This window comes from Macaca nemestrina, chromosome 2, assembly GCF_043159975.1.
Source record: "Macaca nemestrina isolate mMacNem1 chromosome 2, mMacNem.hap1, whole genome shotgun sequence".
Taxonomy (NCBI): Eukaryota; Metazoa; Chordata; class Mammalia; order Primates; family Cercopithecidae; genus Macaca; species Macaca nemestrina.
In genome coordinates this window covers 113509623-113529892 of record NC_092126.1, presented here as the reverse complement: position 1 = coordinate 113529892, position 20270 = coordinate 113509623, and the positions used below count along the sequence as shown (strand labels likewise).

Here is a 20270-nt window from a genome sequence, read left to right as displayed (position 1 = left end):
TCAAGAGAATTACAAATTAAAACCATAAGGAACTGGGTATAGTGCTTCATGCTGGTAATCCCAGCACTTTAGAAACCAAGGTGGGAGGATCACTTGAGCCTAGGAGTTTGAGACCAGCCTGCACAACATAGTGAAACCTCATCTCTACTAAAAATACAAAAATTAACTGGGTGTGGTGGCACATGCCTGTAATCCCAGCTACTCAGGAGGCTGAGGCATGAGAATCGCTTGAACCCGGGAGGCAGAGATTGCAGTGAGCTGAAACTGTACTGCTGCACTCCAGCCTGGGCAACAGAAAGAGACTTTGTCTCAATAAATAAATAAATAAATGAATGAATAAAAATTAAAAAATAAAAATAAAAATAATTTTAAAAAGCTAGGCATGGTGACACACCAGCTACTTGGGAGGCTGAGGTAGGAGACTTGAGTGCAGGAAGTTAAGGCTGCAAATGAGCTGGGAACACGCCACTGCACTCTAGCCTGGGTGATGCAGCAAGGCACTGTCTCAAACAAACAAGCAAGCAAAACCATAATGAGATGTCACCTCATACCTATTAGCATGGCTACTATAAAAAAGATGAATGGTAACCAGTGTTGGTGAGGATGTGGAGAAAAGAGAACCCTTTACACTGTGAGAACATAAGTTAGTAAAGATATTTTGGAAACTGTATGGAGGTTCTTAAAAAAAAAAAAAAACTAAACTAAAACTAGAATCACCATATGATCTAGTAGTCCCACTTTTGTGTACAGTAAATATCCAATGAAACTGAAATCATTATGTCTGAGAGATACCTGCACTCCCATGTTCACTGCAGTACTATTCACAACAGCCATGATATCCATTCATCCACTGCCCATCAATGAATGAATGGATAATGAAAATGTGATATGTAAGCACAATGAAATACTATTTGGCCTTAAAAAAGAAGGAAATTCTGCCATTTGCGACATGCGGAAAAACATGAAGGACACTCAGCTAAGTGAAATAAGCTAGGTACAGAAAGACAAATACTTCATGATCTCACATGTGCAATCTAAAAAAATCAAATACTCAGACGGAAGTAGAGAGCAGAATGGTGGTTTACCAGAGGCTGTGGGTAGAGAAGTGGGTGGAGGACAAAGGGAGAATGTTAGTCAAAGAGTACAAAGTTTCAGTCAGACAGGAGGAAGAAGTTTTAGTGATCTATTGCACAGCATGGTGACTAGAGTTAATAACAAAGTATTGTATCTATTTCAAAATTGCTAAAAGAGATTTTAAATGTTCTTACTACAAAGAAATAATATGAGGTGATGGATATGTTAACTGGCCTGATTCAATCATTCTACAATGTATACATGTATCATAACATGGGTACTCCATAAACACATACAATTATCAATTAAAAATAAAATAAAAATTTTGCCAGGTGCAGTGGCTCATGCCTGTAATCCCAGCACTTTGGGAGGTCGAGGCGGGCAGATCGTAAAGTCAGGACTTTGAGACCAGCCTAGTCAATATGGTGGAACCCCGTCTCTACTAAAAATACAAAAATTAGCCAGGTGTGGTGGTGGGTGCCTATAGTCCCAGCTACTTGGGAGGCTGAAGCAGGAGAATTGCTTGAACCTGGGAGGCAAGGGTTGCAGTCAGCTAAGATCATGCCACTGCACTCCAGGCTGGGCAACAGAGCGAGATTCTGTCTCAAAAGAAAAAAAAGGAAAAAAGAAATAAAATAAAAAATTTAAAAATAAAGAAACCTTTTTTTTTTTTTTTTCAGACAGTCCTGCTCTGTTGGCCAGGCTGGAGTACAGTGGCGTGATCTCGACTCATTGCAACCTCCACTTCCTGGGTTCAAGCAATTCTCGTGCCTCAGTCTCCTCAGTAGCTGGGACTGCAGGCATGCCCCACCATGCCTGGCTAACGTTTGTATTTTTTTTTCATTCATTAATAAACACATATTATCTAGCAGAGAACTTTAAACACTGGAGGTGCTCAGCACTTAACTGTGTTAACAAAAGTTAAAATGAGTTGCTTACTGGTATTTCCAATGTGATTCCAAGAGCCCAATCACTATTACACAGCATTCTATATACAGAGCAGTTTCCCTTTACAGCAAAGTGATATTGTATTAAGATAAAACATATGCATCTTTTACTTTGAGTTCAGTCCCTTTAACTATATCAGCATGCAGGACCCAGTAAATGGCCCTGTGAAATAAAGCCTAATGAAAAGATGATCCAATAGATTCAAATGTTTCAATCAGTATAAAGAAGGATGTGAGAATGTGCACTTGCATTTTCAATTTTCCCTGGAAAACTATCTGAAATATGAAGTAAAATCTATTTTGAGAAATTTCAACTCATTTGGTTTTTCTAGTAATTGCTGCCAAACATGTGTAATCTTCTCACTACTACCTCATTCCGCTGGATGACAGACTACCTTAGTGATAGTATATTTTAAGAATGTTTATTACCTTTGATTATTATTTAAAGAACTTATTCTGGTCCACATATCAAATAGGTCTTATTCTACAGCTCCTACCCCAAGAGCACAGGCTAAGCTTGTGACTGGCAGTCTGGAGTGCCATGCCGGCACTCTCACTACGCAGCACTCCCACTATATTCCCAAACCCCCTTGCCAATCCTCACTCTGTTGGGATCAGGAATAAGGCAACAAAAGAGATAACTGATTATAAGACAATCCATGGCATCCTTTCTGACTAACCACAACTCTTGTCCCCTTACACCAGTGTTTTTCAACCTCATCAACAGAGATTTTTGGGCCAGACGATTCTTTGTGTGGAGAGCTGCCCTTTGCATTGTAGGATGTTTAGCAGCATCCCTGGCCTCTATTCACTAGATACCAGTAGCACCCTCCCCCAGTTGTGACAACCAAAAATGTCTCCAGACATTGGCAAATGTCCAGTGGTTGGGGAGAAGAGCGTGTCAAAAATCACTGCTTGCAACCCCTGTTTAAGAGCCACTGCCTGACGAATAACATTATCAAGGCCAGTCAGGGTAAGTCTGCTTCCCCTTTGCCATGGTTGCTGTTGCTTCTCAGTCTAAAGCTGACTAGCACATAGTCCCTCCTCTTTTTCTATCAGGCATCCAAATGCCTCCTGTCTCACGAAGAACATATTTTTGAGACGGCGTCTCGCTCTGTCACCAGGCTGGAGTGCAGTGGCGAGATCTCGGCTCACTGCAACCTCCACCTCCAGGGTTCAAGTGATTATCATGCCCCAGCCTCTCAAGTAGCTGGGACTACAGACGCGTGCCACCATGCCCAGCTAATTTTTGTATTTTTAGTAGAGATGGGGTTTCACCATGAGGCCAGGGTGGTCTTGATCTCTTGACCTCGTGATCCACTTGCCTCGGCCTCCGAAAGTGCTGGGATTATAGGCGTGAGCCACCGTGTTCAGCCTATTCGCTTTTTTTTTTTAAGACCTATAAAAACCTCACAGTGCCCAGGAGTGGAAGTTTTAGATGTTGCCCTACTTCTTGACCTTCAATCCCAGCACCTGACAAAGCCCAGTGGCAGACCTCTCAGAGACACTGACAAAGTAAATCCCAATCGCCTTCCATATACATCATCTACTCAACCCAGTGGAAATTCACACACCATCTACAGCAACCTTTAAGCATCTCCATCCAACCTCAGAGGAAGTGTCTGGTGGGAGGTCAAGTCAAATGATGTTCCTTTTTCAATGAGAAGAGATTGTAACTATTCAAAAATCTGCATTCAAATGTGCTAAAAAGAATCTGGGTGGGCCTGGCACTGTAGCACACACCTGCAATATCAGCACTTTAGGAGGCTGAGGTGGGTAGATCACGTGATGTCGGGAGTTCGAGAGCAGCCTGACCAACATGGAGAAACCCAGTCTCTACTAAAAAATATAAAGTTAGCTGGGCATGGTGGTGCATGGCTGTAATCGCAGCTACTTGGGAGGCTGAGGCAGAAAAATCACTTGAACCCGGGAGGGGGAGGCTGCGGTGAGCCGAGATCGCTCCATTGCACTCCAGCCTGGGCAACGAGAGCAAAACTCTGTCTCAAAAAACAAAAAAAAAAAGAAGAAGAAGAATCTAGGTGAAAAGAACACAGGAATTTTTGCAACTTTTTCGTAAGTCTGTGATTTCGTAAGTCTGTAATTTTTTAAAAAAGTGATTTCGTAAAAAATCACTTTTTTAAAAAATTAGAATGGGCCAGGTGCGGTGGCTCACGCCTGTAATCCCAGCACTTTGGGAGGCCAAGGCGGGTGGATCACGAGGTCAGGAGACCTGGGCTCAAGTGATCCTCCCACCTCAGCCTCCTGAGTAGCTGAAACTACAGGCATCAGTCACTGTGACCAGCCCTCCTGATGCATTTTAAGACCATTTTACTCTAACTTTCTGACAAACTGATAGACAATCTTTTTGGGGGACTGGGGTAGGATGGAGGGTGGTAAATGAATCTGTACATTATTTTAGATCTGGACTCATTCCCATTTTGCTGGAACCCTACAAAAAAACTTTTTTTTTTTTTTTTTTTTTTTAGACAGTCTTGCTCTGTTGCCCAGGCTGGAGTGCAGTGGTGCAATCTCAGCTCACTGCAACCTCTACCTCCTGGGTTCAAGCAATTCTCCTGCCTCAGCCTCCCAAGTAGCTGGGACTACAGGAACACACCACCACGTCGGGCTAATTTTCGTATTTTTGGTAGACACAGGGTTTTGCCATGTTGGCCAGGCTGGTCTAGAATTCCTAACCTCAGGTGATCTGCCCGCCTCAGCCTCCCAAAGTGCTGGGATTACAGGTGTGAGCCACCCCGCCTGGCCTTAAAAAAAAGTTTCATACTAGATTTAAAGGCTTTTTAAAAAATTGAGATAAAATTCACATACTGTAAAATCCACTGTTTTAAAGTATATACAATTTAATGTATTTTAGTACATGCACAAGCTTGATCAACCACCATCACTATTTAATTCTAGAATATTTTTCTCATCCCAAAAAAGAGTCCCTGTATCAATCAGTTATCATTCTCTATCCTCTCCCGCCACTCCCCCAACTCCCCCGCCACCCTTGTGCCCAGTAACCACTACTCTACATTCTGTGATACGTCACCTTTTCTCCTACATGTTTTCCTTTGGAAATAGCATTTACAAAGATTAATCACAAATTTCACTTGACCACAGATTTTGGTAATATATACATCATTAGTACACAAAATTGGCATCACAAATCTCACCATGTGAGATTAAAACTAATTATTCTGGGCCGGGCGCGGTGGCTCAAGCCTGTAATCCCAGCACTTTGGGAGGCCGAGGTGGGCGGATCACAAGGTCAGGAGATCGAGACCACAGTGAAACCCTGTCTCTACTAAAAATACAAAAAATTAGCCGGGCGCGGTGGCGGGCGCCTGTAGTCCTAGCTACTCAGGAGGCTGAGGCAGGAGAATGGCGTGAACCCAGGAGGCGGAGCCTGCAGTGAGCTGAGATCGCGCCACTGCACTCCAGCCTGGGCAACAGCGTGAGACTCCGTCTCAAAAAAAAAAAACAAAAAAAAAAACAAAAAAAAAAAAAACAAAAAACTAATTATTCTGGCTGGGCACCATTGTTCATGCCTGTAATCTCATCACTTTGGGAGGCCGAGGCAGGTGGATCACCCGAGGTCAGGAGTTCAAGAGCAGCCTGGCCAACACGGTGAAACCCTTGTCGCTACTAAAAATACAAAAATTAGCCAGGTGTGGTGGCGTACCTGTAATTCCAGCTACTTGGGAGGCAGAGGCAGGAGAATCACTTAAACTCAGGAGGCGGAGGTTGCAGTGAGCCAAGACTGCACCACTGCACTCCAGCCTGGGTAACAAGAGCAAAACTGTCTCAATAAATAAATAAATAAAAATAAAAAATAATTATTCTAGCCTGGGTACAGTGGCTCACACCTGTAATTCCAGCACTTTGTGAGTCTGAGGCAGTACTGCTTGAGTCCAGGATCAAAAGGCCAGCCTGGACAACACAGTAAGATCTCATCTCTACCTCCCCTCCACCCCCTCAAAATTAGCCTGGTGTGGTGGCGCACACCTGTAGTCCCAGATATTCAGAAGGCTGAGGTGGGGAGGATGGCTTGAGCCCAGGAGGTTGAGGCTGCAGTGAGCCATGATTATGCCACTGCACTCCAGCTTGGGTGACAGAGCAAGACTCTGTCTCAATAAAATAAAATATAAAATAAATATTATTCTAGAAAAACTAATTATCAGTTCATCAATATACTTAACAAGAAATATGCATATAAAATCTATGCACTAGAGGATGAATGACAACACTTTAACACCTGTGGAAAAGGTGACATAAAGATATACTGTAACCTCCAAGTTCAACTTGAATGAAGAAGATGCCTAATAACACTCAATGTCACCTGCAGCCTACAAGAATTTTCTGATAAAAGAACTAACTGCAATGCTACCTGCAAAAACAACAGGCTGTTTACTGTAGGGAGGCAGGTATGGTCATGGTCTTCTGCCCTCAAATGGCTGAATGCTTGCGTACTCATTCCTTAGACACTTTACGACAGGTGCTACCCCAACTCTCTTGCTGTCTATCTAGAAATCCCGAGAGGTCCTGAACAAAAGCACTATGTGAAATGGCTGTCTAAAATCAAGCTGCCACCCAAAGCAGCAATGCCTGCCACCTTCAGCCAACTCTGAACCCCAAGAGGTGGATAAGGAGCCAAGGAAAAAGAGGAGTTGGTACAACCAAGCAGAGTCCAGTGTTAAGAATCACCCTTTACTACAGAGCACTTACCACATGCCAGTTATCATACTGACCATTTTACAAATAATACATACTCTAACCTCACAACTGCACTATGGCTGGTATTATAATTATCCTTTCATTTTACAGATGAGAAAACTGAGGTTCAGAAGTTACAAAAGAGAGGCCTGGCACAGTGGCTCACACCTGTAATCCCAAAACTTTGAAAGGCCAAGGTAGGCAGATCACCTGAGGTCAGGAGTTCAAGTTCAGCCTGGCCAACATGGTGAAATCCCATCTCTACTAAAATACAAAAATTAGCTGGGTGTGGTGGGGCATGCCCGTAATCCCAGCTACTCGGGAGGCTGAGGCAGGAGAATCGCTTGAACTCAGGAGGTGGAGGTTGCAGTAAGCCCAAATCACACCACTGCCCTCCAGCCTGGGCAATAGAGCAAGATCCGCCTCAAAAAAGAAAAACGAAACAAAACAAAACAAAACAAAAAACAGTTACAAAAGAGTCAGGAGGTAATGAAGCTGAAATTCTAAATCTTTCTGTCCTATAAACCCTATACCATCTGAAAGTACAAAAGGTCATAAACCAAAGTTATAATCAAGATCACAAACTGAATCACGCCTTTGTACGACCCTTGAGCCAATGAGATGTGATAACACAGGAGCACAAGGTTAAAATATACAGGTATATTTCTAATTTAGAACAAGTTAAGAACTAAACTACTTTAATCCATAGAAATAAACCATGATTTGTGACAAAAATAATTATAAACCCATTGTAGGACATATATCAGAAGATTCCCTTAAAACTGCCAAATGATAAATGTTTATTTTTCAAATTGGAAAGAATTAAAATGAATTCAGTTTAGAGTACCTCTCATAATTAAAGAGCCTGAGATGTGGCAAATAATGGGCTGGTTATCAGAGCTTAGGGTGTTTTGCTTTGAGAGATAGCATCTCACTCTGTTGCCCAGGCTGGAGTGCAGTGGCACCATCACAGCTCACTGCAACCTTGAACTCCTGGGCACAATCGATCCTCCTACCTCAGCCTCCGGAGTAGCTAGGATTACAGGTGGGGACCACCATACCCAACTAATTTAGAACTTAGGATTTTAAAGCTACAGGCTAGATTTCCTACATGGCCTAACCATACTCCATGTGGTACTGTCTGTCTCCTACTCTTTCTCTTTAGAAAATTTAAGATTCTCATGGCTAGGGGTGGTGGCTTACACCTGTAATCCCAGCACTTTGGGAGGCCGAGGCGGGCAGATCACGAGGTCAGGAGATCTAGACCACCCTCGCTAACATGGTGAAACTCCGTCTCTACTAAAAATACAAAAAAATTAGCCGGGCGTGGTGGTGGGCGCCTATAGTTCCAGCTACTCGGGAGGCTGAGGCAGGAGAATGGTGTGAACCCAGGAAGTGGAGCTTGCAGTGGGCCAAGATCACGCCACTGCACTCCAGCCTGAGCAACAGAGCCAGACTCCGTCTCAAAAAAAAAAATAAGATTCTGTCTCGAAGGCTAAGGCAGCAGAAACTCTTACTAAGGGCCGGACATGGTAGCTCACTCCTGTAATCCCAGCACTTTGAGAGGCTGAGGTAGGTGGATCACTTTGACTTCAGGAGTTCGAGACCAGCCTACCTTCAACCTACAGATTATTGGTTTTGTTGCTTGGAATGCACACAATTTAAGTACTAAAGTGTTTCAGATAGTATTATGTCTTTACTACCAACTTAAGTTTCCAACAAACTAAGTTCTTCACCAATTTTTTCCATCATGGCCTCACAAATAGCATTCTCATCACTAAAAACATAAGCTTTCTCTGTTGCTCTTTTTTTTTTGAGGCACTATCTCTCATTCTGTCATCCAGGTTGGAGTGCAGTGGCACAATCACGGCTCACTGTAGATTTGACCTCCCAGGCTCAAGCGATCCTCCCACTTCAGCCTTCCAAATGGCAAAACCCTGTGCTACAAAAATACAAAAATTAGCCAGGCACGCATCTATAGCCACAGCTACTCAGGAGGCTGAGGCATGAGAGTGGCTTGAGCCCCAGAAATGGAGGTTGCAGTGAGCCGAAATCGCACCACTGCACTCCAGCCTAGGAGATAGAATGTGACCCTGTCTCAAAAAAAGAAAAAGAAGAAGAAGAAAAAAAAAACCTCCAACTAGCGGAGCCTGGAAGGAGTCCCCTGATAATCAGTATCAATCAACAGGCTAAATGAGAAGTACTGTTGATGGGGAAAAGAAAAAAAAAAATCCTCCTAGGCACTGCCACCAAATCCTTTTTGTCATATACTCCATTAAGCCAAGACCAGAGCTGCTGTAACTTAAGACTTTGTTTCAGATGAGAAGTTGTTGTGATAACAACAAAGACACACTCAACGTTCACTCTGTGCCAGCCCTAGTTCTAATCACCTTACATGCATTAACTTATTTAATCCCTAGACGTATGTGAGAGTACATTAAAACACAGAGAGGTTAAGCCACTTGTTCAAGTACACCTTAGAAAGTGATGGAGCGGAAATGCAACCCCCAGTAGTCTGCTTCCAGAATATTATGTTATACTGCTACATTATACTGCTTCAAGTCATTGAGTCTCAATCACTGGGCTGGGTACAGTGGCTCTCACATGCGTAATCCCAGCACTCTGGAAGGCCGAGACGGGTGGATCACCTGAGGTCAGGAGTTCAAGACCAGCCTGGCCAACATGGTGAAACTACGTTTCTACTGAAAATACAAAAATTAGCCGGGCATGGTGACACATGCCTGTAATCCCAGCTACTCGGGAGGCTAAGGCAGGAGAATCGCTTTAACCCAGGAGGCAGAGGTTGCAGTGAGCACCTCTGCGCTACAGCCTGGGCGACACAGTGAGACTCCATCTCAAAAAAAAAAAAAAAAAAAAAGTCTCAATCAGTGGATATATAGCCAAAATGTGTAATCAAGTCATCAATCCTTAAACTCACTTTTTTTTTTTGGGATAGAGTCTCGCTTTGTTCCCCAAGGTGGAGTACAGTGGCGCGATCTTGGCTCACTGTAAGCTTCGCCTCCCGGGTTCACGCCATTCTCCTGCCTCAGCCTCCCAAGTAGCTGGGACTACAGGCGCCCACCACCATGCCCGGCTAATTTTTTGTATTTTTAGTAGAGACGGGGTTTCACTGTATTAGCTAGGATGGTCTCGATCTCCTGACCTCATGATCCGCCCACCTCGGCCTCCCAAAGTGCTAGGATTACAGATGTGAACCACCATGCCCAGCCTAAATTCACTTTTAATTTTCTTGAATACCCCAACTCTCTTGAGAGCAAGACTCTTCAATAATCCTTGGTTTGTACTCATTAATTGTTGTAATGTTTTTTCTAGTTAGGATATGAACCTATATACTCATTTTAGAATGCAGTTCCCCATGTTTCTACTACTACTCTACTGAGGGTGATCAGGAAAAAGTACTGAAATTGAAGTTTCCAGGAAGAATGGCATGATTCAAGCCATAAGTTACACAGTTGAGCTCTGGCTAGGAAGCCGGATACTCCTCAATGAAGTGTTTTTGGGGTGACAGTTGTTTAGGTAACACTACAACCTTCAACCTACAGATTGGTTTTGTTGCTTGGAACGCACACAATTTAAGTACTAAAGTGTTTCAGATAGTATTATGTCTTTACTACCAACTTAAGTTTCCAACAAACTAGGTTCTTCACCAATTTTTTCCATCATGGCCTCACAAATAGCATTCTCATCACTAAAAACATAAGCTTTCTCTGTTGCTCTTTTTTTTTTGAGGCACTATCTCTCATTCTGTCATCCAGGTTGGAGTGCAGTGGCACAATCACGGCTCACTGTAGATTTGACCTCCCAGGCTCAAGCGATCCTACCACTTCAGCCTTCCAAATAGCTGGGACAATAGGCATGTGCCACCACACCTAGCTAATTTTTAACGAGGTCTCGCTACGTTACCCAGGCCTGGACTCAACTCCTGGGCTCAAGTGATCCTCCTGTCATAGCCTCCACAAGTGCTGGGAATACAGGTGTGAGACATCACACCTGGGTTCCCCATTGCTCTAATTTTAATCACAAGGACAGACCACATTTGAGATTTGGCTTCCTACACATACCTTCAAAAACACTCTTGTATTTTCTTTTTTTTTTTTTTTTTTTTTGAGACGGAGTCTCACGCTGTTGCCCAGGCTGGAGTGCAGTGGCGCGATCTCGGCTCACTGCAAGCTCCGCCTCCTGGGTTCACGCCATTCTCCTGCCTCAGCCTCCTGAGTAGCTGGGACTACAGGCGCCCGCCACCGCGCCCGGCTAATTTTTTGTATTTTTACTAGAGACGGGGTTTCACTGTGGTCTCGATCTCCTGACCTTGTGATCCGCCCACCTCGGCCTCCCAAAGTGCTGGGATTACAGGCTTGAGCCACCGCGCCCGGCCTGTATTTTCAATAACCCAAACTCTCTTAATTTTGTTGATACACACACACACAAAAACACTATTTCATAAAACTTCATGTATTCCATAGCCTTCATTCCTCACACCAGAAAAAGTCAATGTTTAAAGGAATTTTCACATCAGATGATAACAGAACCCTTTTTCTTTGCACTTTAGAAAGACTGATAGTGTCATACAAAAAGGTGAGTAAGGCTGGGCGCACTGGCTCATGCTTATAATCCCAGCACTTTGGGAGGTCCAGGTGGGAGGATCACTTGAGGTAAGGAGTTCAAAAGCAGCCTGGGCAACACAGAAAGATCCCATCTTTATGAACAGATTTTTTTCTTTAATTAGTCGAACATGGTGGCAGGTGCCTGTAGTCCAGCTACTCAGAAGGCTGAGGTGAGAGGATTGCTTAAGCCCAGGAGTTTAAAGCTGCAATGAGCTCTCATCGTACCACTGCACTCCAGCCTGAGTAACAAAATGGAACCCTAAGTCTCCAAAAAATAAAAATTTAAAAATAGGCTAGGCATTGTGGCTCACACCTGGAATCCCAGTGCTTTGGGAGGCCGAGATGGGTAAATTGCTTGAGTCCAGGAGTTCAAGATCAGCCTTGGGAATGTGGCAAAACCCTGTCTCTACAAAAAATAAAAATAAAAAAAATTAGCCAGGTGTGGTGGTGGTAGTTCCAGCTACTAAAGAGAACTGAGTTGGAAGGATCACTTCAGCACAGTAGATTGAAGCTGCAGTGAGCCATGATCGCACCACTACACTTCAGCCTGGGTGACAGAAGGAGACCTTGTCTCCAATAAGATAAGAAAAGAAAAAAGAAAAAAGGACAGGACAGGGCAGGAAAGGAAAGGAGAAGAGAAAAAGGAGAGAAAAAAAGAAAAAGGAAAGGAAGGAAAGGAAAGGAAAGGGAAAAGGAAAGGGAAAGGGAAAGGGAAAGGGAAAAGGAAAGGAGAATAAAAATTTCAGAGAAATAAGGCCAGGCGCGGTGGCTCAAGCCTGTAATCCCAGAACTTTGGGAGGCCGAGGCGGGTGGATCACAAGGTCAGAAGATCGAGACCATCCTGGCTAACATGGTGAAACCCCGTGTCTACTAAAAATACAAAAACTTTAGCCGGGCGTGGCAGCAGGCGCCTGTAGTCCCAGCTACTCGGGAGGCTGAGGCAGGAGAATGGCATGAACCTGGGAGGTGGAGCTTGCAGTGAGCCGAGATCATGCCACTGCACTCCGGCCTGGGCAATAGAGCGAGACTCCGTCTCAAAAAAAAAAAAAAAAAAATTTTTTTTCAGAGAAATACATACGTCTCCCAGAGTTATCTTCTATAAGGGCACTTTAGTGACTAATTTGGCCAAATAAGTACAGACAACAAGCATCACACCAGCATATTTGAGAAAATAAAATGTTAATTCCTGCACATCAAATGCCAACAGTCTAAGAGGGCTAGTACTCACAACTGGGCAACCACTGAAAGGGATTAACATTTTAACACAATACTTCTTACTCCCCTCCCCAAGTCCCAGTGCAATGGCACACAAAGCAGGAGATAATATGTACCCTCAATCTCCCAGAGACTTGACAACAAAGAAAGCCAAGGGCGTATGACAGGGCTAGAAATACACTTTGCAGGAAGGGTGGAATGAAAGGCTCTGCCTGACAGTGTTTGCTGGCTGCCCCCTTCTCCTAGATGGAAATGGTGATGGTATAGGCTAACAGATTCATACATTCTTATTTCCCCAGACAGACAGCTGTTGCCTAAGTGATACCCTGGTGGGTCACCACAGCCACAAAGCTCAGTACTGCTGCAGAGCATTCTACTGTTTGACAGCTTGATATAGGCACTGGGAAAAGGCTAGAGGGACCGTGGTTATCATCTTGAGCAACTTCACGAAGGCACACCTACCCAACAATATTTGACAAAGCAAGCTAGCAGAAAGTTCCTTTATTTCCATCCCCTAGGCCTACAAGTACCCAGCAATGAAATAAAAGACATTTCACATCAAGTGTCAGGATAGCAAAGAGTTACAAAAAACTCAACCCAAAGTACTTTGGAGTAACCTTCTCAGAGGCACACACACACTCAGGCTCTAAGAGTTGCCAAGCAGACCGTGGTGACTCAGAATCTGTACCAACTTGGTCTGTAAGTAAAACTGGGGGAAAAGATAGACAGAGACTTTTTTTTTTTAAATTTAGACAGGGTCTTACTGTTTGCCCCATGCTCATTTCAAACTCTTGAGCTCAAGTGGTCCTCCTGTCTCAATCTCCCAAAGTGGTGGGATTACAAGCTTGAGCCAGTGCCCGGCCTACAAACACATTTTATCTTCCACAGATATTTACTTTATCTTTTTATTTATTTATTTATTTATTTAATTTAATTTTTTTTTTGAGACGGAGTCTTGCTCTGTCAGCAGGCTGGAGTGCAGTGGCGTGATCTTGGCTCACTGCAACCTCCACCTCCTGGATTCAAGCAATTATCCTGCCCCAGCCTCCCGAGTAGCTGGGACTACAGGCATGCGCCACCACGCCTGGCTAAATTTTTTGTATTTTAGTAGAGACAGGGTTTCATCTTATTGGTCAGGATGGTCTCGATCTCCTGACCTCGGGATCCGCCCGCCTCAGCCTCCCAAAATATTTACTTTATTCACCCTGAGGAGTCAGGTCTTCTTCCCTCACATTCTTTTTTTCTTTTTTTTTTGAGACGGAGTCTCGCTCTGTCGCTCAGGCTGGACTGCAGTGGCCAGATCTCAGCTCACTGCAAGCTCCACCTCCCGGGTTTACGCCATTCTCCTGCCTCAGCCTCCCGAGTAGCTGGGACTATATGCGCCCGCCACCTCGCCCGGCTAGTTTTTTGTATTTTTTAGTAGAGACGGGGTTTCAACATGTTAGCCAGGATGGTCTCGATCTCCTGACCTCGTGATCCGCCCGTCTCAGCCTCCCAAAGTGCTGGGATTACAGGCTTGAGCCACCGCGCCCGGCCAGCCTCACATTCTTATGTCTCTCATAAGATTGTTTACTATGTCCTAAGGAGCTTAATCCACATCCATTTCCTTAAAGAATTAGTTTTAATAAACTTCAGATATAAAAATAAATTTATTTTCTTAGAATTATAATTGGAGGCCAGGCACGGGGGCTCATGCCTGTCATACCAGCACCTTGGGAGCCCAAGGCAGGCAAATCACCTAAGGTCTGGAGTTCAAGACCAGCCTGGCCAACATGGTGAAACCCAATCTCTACTAATAATACAAAAGTTGGCAGGACATGGTAGCTCACCACCTGTAATCCCAGCACTTTGGGAGGCCAAGGCAGGTGGATCACCTGAGGTCAGGAGTTGGCCAACATGGTGAAACCCCGTCTCTACTAAAAATACAAAAATTAGCCAGATGTGGTGGCGGACACCTGTAATCCCAGCTACTCAAGAGGCTGAGGCAGGAGAATCACTTGAACCCAGGAAGTAGAGGTTGCAACGAGTTGAGATCGTGCCATTGCACTCCAGCCTGGGCAACAGAGCGAGACTCCATTTCAAAAAAAAAGAAAAAAAAATTTACCCAAGCGTGGTGGTGTACACCTGTAGTCCCAGCTACTGGGGAGGCTGAGACAGCAGGATCTCTGGAACCCGGGCGGTTAAGATTGTAGTGAGCCAAGATTACACCACTGCACTCCAGCCTGGTTGGACTCTGTCTCACACACACACACACACACAATTTATAATTGGAAATTACTTGACATGTGGAAGAGGGTAAGAGAAAGAAAGAAGGACATCGAATTTCAAACTAATTCAAATGCTACCAAGTGCAGGGTACTATAGTAAGTGTTCTGGATACATTATTCACCATGAGTCACAACTCAAATGTATGTCACTCCTCAAGAAGTTTCCCTGACCACCCCTCTAAAATTGCCACCATGATGCATTCTCCTGATACCCTGCTTCGTTTTCTTTACAGCATTCAGCTATCAGTTATTACATTGAGTACTTAGTACAGAGGCAAAGGACTTAATCACTATTCACTGATAAGAACAAGTTGCTGATGAATTAATGAGTGTTCTCAAAATCGGACAGATTGTCAGAATAGGATCCATCGTAAGCACACAGATTGGAAGCTTTTTTCTTCTCTTCAAAATTGGCATGTAGCAGTTTCTGACACGTGATTAGTACAGTTGTCCCTTGGTGTCCATGGGGGATTGGTTCCAGGACCCACAAGGACACAAAAATCTCAGGATGCTCAAGTCCCTTATATAAAATCATATGGTATTTGCATACAACCTACACACATCCTCCAATATACTTTAAACCATCTCTAAATTACTTATAATATCTAATACCTAATAAAGACTATATAAATAGTTAACTGTACTTTTTTGTTTGTTTTTTGAGACAGGGTCTCGCTCTGTCACCCCAGGCTAGAGTGCAGCAGAGTGATCACAGCTCACTGCAGTCTCAATCTGGGCTCAAGTAATCCTCTCATCTTAGCCTCCCAAGTTGATAGGACTACAGGTTCACGTCACCACACTTGGCTACATTTTTCACTTTTACTTTTTGTAGAGATGGAGTCTCCCTATGTTGCCCAGGCTGGTCTCGAACTCCTGGCCTCAAGCAATCCTCCCATCTGGGCCTCCCAAAATGTTGGGATTACAGAGGTAAGCTACCACTCCTGGCCTGTATTATTTTTTATTGTTGTATTATTAATGTATCTTTTTCCTGAATATGTTCAATCAGCATTTGGTTGAATCTATGGGTGTGGAACCTGTGGACAGAGTGTCAACTGTTATTTGGTAAGTGATTCAGTGATGGACACTGAACAAATGGTCAATGAGAACCCTCTTAAATCTAGGGTATACGGTCCTAAGCCCGTCATTCTCTAAGGATCTGATAAGCTTAGACTACTAACAAGGTAAGGACACAACAAAAGTCTTCTCTAATGAGTGCTTGCTCCCAAAGCATTTACAGCATGTCATCTCCATACCCATAAGAGGAGAACTTGGCCAAGAAGAGAAAAGTACGTATAATGAGCCACACTGAGTTAAACAAAGCTGAACAAAGCATCAGGCTACAGAAGGAGAAGAGTTCTCATGTAATAACTACTCTTCCCTGGCAGAGCCTTCTTTTAAGATTCTGGGCCTGGCTGGGCACAGTGGCTCATGCCTGTAATCCCAGCACTCTGGGAGGCCAAGGCAGGCGGATCACCTGAGGTCGGGAGTTCGAGACCAGCCTGACCAATGTGGACAAACCCCATCTCTACTAAAAATACAAAACTAGCCGGGCATGGTGGCACATGCCTGTAATCCCAGCTACTCGGTAGGTTGAGATAGAAGAATCGCATGAACCAGGGAGGCGGAGGTTGCGGTGAGCCGAGATCGCACCATTGCAATCCAGCCTTGGCAACAAGAGCAAAAAAAAAAAAAAATATTCTGGGCCCACTGTATTCACACTATTAAGTACAGGCAGTGGATACATTTAAAAAAAAAAAAAAAATCAAACTACATTCCTGTTTCTTTTCCTACTTTACAGACGGAGGAACTGAAACAACTCAAAGAAAACAACTTTCCCCAAGGAAACACCGTAACAGGAAGGATTCTACCCATTTAAAAATTCCTCCCAAAACTACCAGGCAGGGTTCAATTAAAGACATAGATGAAAAATCTAGGTGGCAAGCTGAATCACTCCAGATAGTTCAAACGTAAGGTGAGTACAGATTCTGATTCATCAGCTCTGACTATACGCAGCCAAGGACTTGAGTATGCAACTCCAACTGGCTAAGAACAATGATGAATGCAATAGACACCAACAATCCACTCCTCTCTCTTCCCTGATAGCTCTCTTTTGGAAGTAGTCCCTGCAGGCAGGACCTGATGCCATAGGAGTCACCATCTGAGGTCTTCACCCTAGGTCTGGGTGTAACTACTGACCTAGAATTTCCGTGCTAGGCAGATCCTTGGGGTCACAGACAATCAAGGATCATTCTTTGCATCAGGATTACCATCTCAGTCACACTCCAAGAGGAAACACTCCAGATGTGTCATTTTTCCCCCCCAACTATTGTCTTTGGAATCTAATCCAAAAGCAACTGGGCTCTAGCTTTTAAAATGCACTCTGTGCCCATTAAGTTTTCTAGAGAAAGCTTTCCAGCCTTTTTAAAGATTTTCCTCACAATTGATGGTTGGAATGCAGTATGCTCCAAAGATAGACTTCTTGTACCTTTCCAAAGTGAAATCATTTGAAACCCTCCCTCCCCATATATAAAAAAATATATCCTTCCAGCATCATTTGACCGAAGTATAAAGCAACCTGGTTGGCCTCCATGCATCCGATGGCATCTTCCAAGAGTGAAAACTCCACGCAGACATAGCCATAGTCGTAACCTGGGGACAGCATTTAAATACAGACGGGAGTGGTGTTAGTGCCTTGCAAACACAAAAGACACACTTAAATCCCCTGTTTCTGAACCCCTTAAACACAAGCCCTCCCAACTAACCCGTCCCTCCCCTACACTAAGTAAAGTTGCTACCCCAAATAGAAAAAAGTACTGAAGGAAAGTCTCGATGTTTCTGGACTTTGAGATTCATTCCAAAATAGTCTTTTCTATTAACCAAGAAGATCCTTTGCCCTCTTTAGCACTGGTGATCTGGTGAAGGTACCCCAGAATTGGGTAATCCCACAGAGAGTTCATGTGGGGACCCGAAACATTTTAACCACAGGCTAAATCTTTCAGAAAAACAAAGTCGACAAGAGCAAGAAAGTATCTAGAAAAAAAAAAAAAGTATCCCGAAAGAAAAAAAGCAAATATCCCCAGGCTATGCTAATAGTCACCACTTTTCAAGCAGAAACCACCTTCAAAGACAGAAGTGCTGACAGACTGAGGCAACTATTCTGTTTGGATACCACAGGAGGCTTCTGGTTGGCAGGGGACAGACCATTTCAGGTCTCCTCTTTCTTTCCTTGTTTCAACTCAAGTCATAAACCAGCTAAAATCTTTATAAAAGGAAGAAGGTGTAAAAGCATAAATAAGTACAAATAACTGTGTCCAAATTTGTGCTTATGCACAAAGACTGGTGGTGGGGCAAGCTGGGAGAAAGACAGTAGTTGTTAGCAATCAATACATGTTTAAGAATTGTACAAACCATTAGAGCTATAAAATACCCTTCACCTTACTCCTAAGCAAGTGTCACTTGCAGCACTTTGGGAGGCCAAGGCAGGCGGATCACCTGAGGTCCTATGATCCACAAGACTGGGAAGTCCTGGGATTTATAGGTTGCTGAACTCGAATCTAACCAGTTCCTGTAATTTCCCTGATACTGCCACCATGTGACTACAAAAATAAACTTGTCAATGCAATGCTCCCCATGTGGTTTCCATGCTTCCTCCACTGCCTCAGAGGATAAAGAAGCTCATCTCTAAGAATGACACTGTGTAAATGGAACAGCAAGAAAAAGATGTGATGTTCAGATGAGAAACAAAACTCAGGCAAAGAAAAACACAAAACCCTATGATAATTTTGACCACAAAGTATATATAACAATAGGAAACTGATATCACTGAATCAATGTATCAAAGATCAATAAAACTAGAGCAATAGAAAGTATAAGTTTAAAAACATACCACATTTGGTGAAATGAGTTAAAATTCCTTGTCACATGAAATGAATGGCTTTAAAATGTTTTACTACTAATAATAAACTTTGATTTTAGACTTGTTAAATACTCCAAGTTCACTATGAAACATTACAATGGTATGGGTTGATCCTTGCTTCGAGTTTCAGAAAATGACTAGGAAGAAGAAAAACAATCTACTAGAAACCTCAGCACTACTGTAGGATGAGAAACAGATTTTCTAATCTACTTTCACGACTTTGACCAACATGGATTAAAACTAACCCCTCCAAACTTACCACAAAATCAGTCTCCTCTGCTTAATAACTCTGAAGAAATAAAAGTACTTTAGAGAAACAGCGTGCATATCCTATTAACAATGGAAACTGTTTTGTTACTTAATTCCTTTCAAGTGAATCTTCTTGGTCAAACTCAGTGAACTCCTAATACATAAATCACTCTGCATTTTATAAACAATTCTGAATATTCTTGGGAAACATTACAGAATAACAGAAGGAACTAAGACACCTGTTAGCACCAAATATCCACTGCAAACACTCAAATGTATGTCCACAATCAGAAAGGGTTAGCCACGGAACAAGCAGGTGTACTCTCGAGTGTGTTGATTACTTCTACAGAACATATCAGTGGAGTACCCAGATGGGTGGAAAGCAACCCTCCCCATAGCTGCCTGGATGAAAAACATAGGGAACAAACACCAAAACTGGCAAAGCTCTAAGTTTCCTTTCTGTGCTTAAAGAAGTAACTACTGTGGCCCAGAGACGCACACAGAAACTGTGGACAGAGAGAGAAAAGATTCATGACAATGTTCATACTTTGCTAAAGGACAAGTAGACACTGGGAAGAAAAAGATACAGAAAACATTATGGGAATCTAATATAGCATTTCTAGACATCAACCCTGCAATACCGTATGTTGACAACATACTTCAGATTTAATATTATATTCACAAGCCCAACACTAAATTTATTCTGACTGAAACTTTAGCTATCAAACAAGAACAGAAATTTAAGGTTTAACTATACTGTCTAAAACGTTTACAAAAAAAAAAAAAAAAAGGTATTTTGTGTGTTCAAGACTCATGGTTGTGCCATAAGGATTTTCAGCAATTAGAAAAATAGAGAATGAAAGTAAGTAATATTTACATAGAACTTGTTGGTTCAAGATTTTATTCTAAATACTTTGTATATACTGATTTAATATTCACAATACTATCTTATGAGGTAAATATTATTAGCCTGATTTTAGCCATGGAGAAGAAGGCAAAGAAAGGATAGATAAATTAGTCAAAGTAACCAAGTAAATACCAATACTGAGTTTTAAATGCAAGCAGTCCAGATTCAAGTTGATGTTTTTAACCACTACACTCTAGCCTCTCACTCTTCAACAAGATCACAGACTAACTTAAATAATCTTAATTCTAAACTCTACAAGCTCAGTTACAGAAAGAGTCCCATATGCCTGAAAACATACATCTATGCCCCTGTTAATAAGCCTAGTTAAGAAATATTCAACTTAGCAGCATAACAGTT

At 42.9% G+C, this 20270-nt stretch overlaps 1 protein-coding gene across 7 annotated transcripts in view; it reads right to left on the bottom strand.

Annotated features, from left to right (window-relative positions):
• LOC105480467 (RNA binding motif protein 6) overlaps positions 1-20270 on the bottom strand; it is a 127211-nt gene that overhangs the window by 56597 nt on the left and 50344 nt on the right. For 4 of the 7 annotated variants that reach the window (XM_071091744.1, XM_071091742.1, XM_071091743.1 and 1 more), the window contains one exon: positions 17417-17490. The exons of 2 other annotated variants lie outside the window; for them this stretch is intronic. In XM_071091744.1, the coding sequence (XP_070947845.1) occupies positions 17417-17490 (74 nt within the window). Of the gene's footprint in view, positions 1-17416; positions 17491-20270 lie in introns of those variants that run through there. One more of the 7 variants, XM_071091747.1, reaches the window with a different exon arrangement.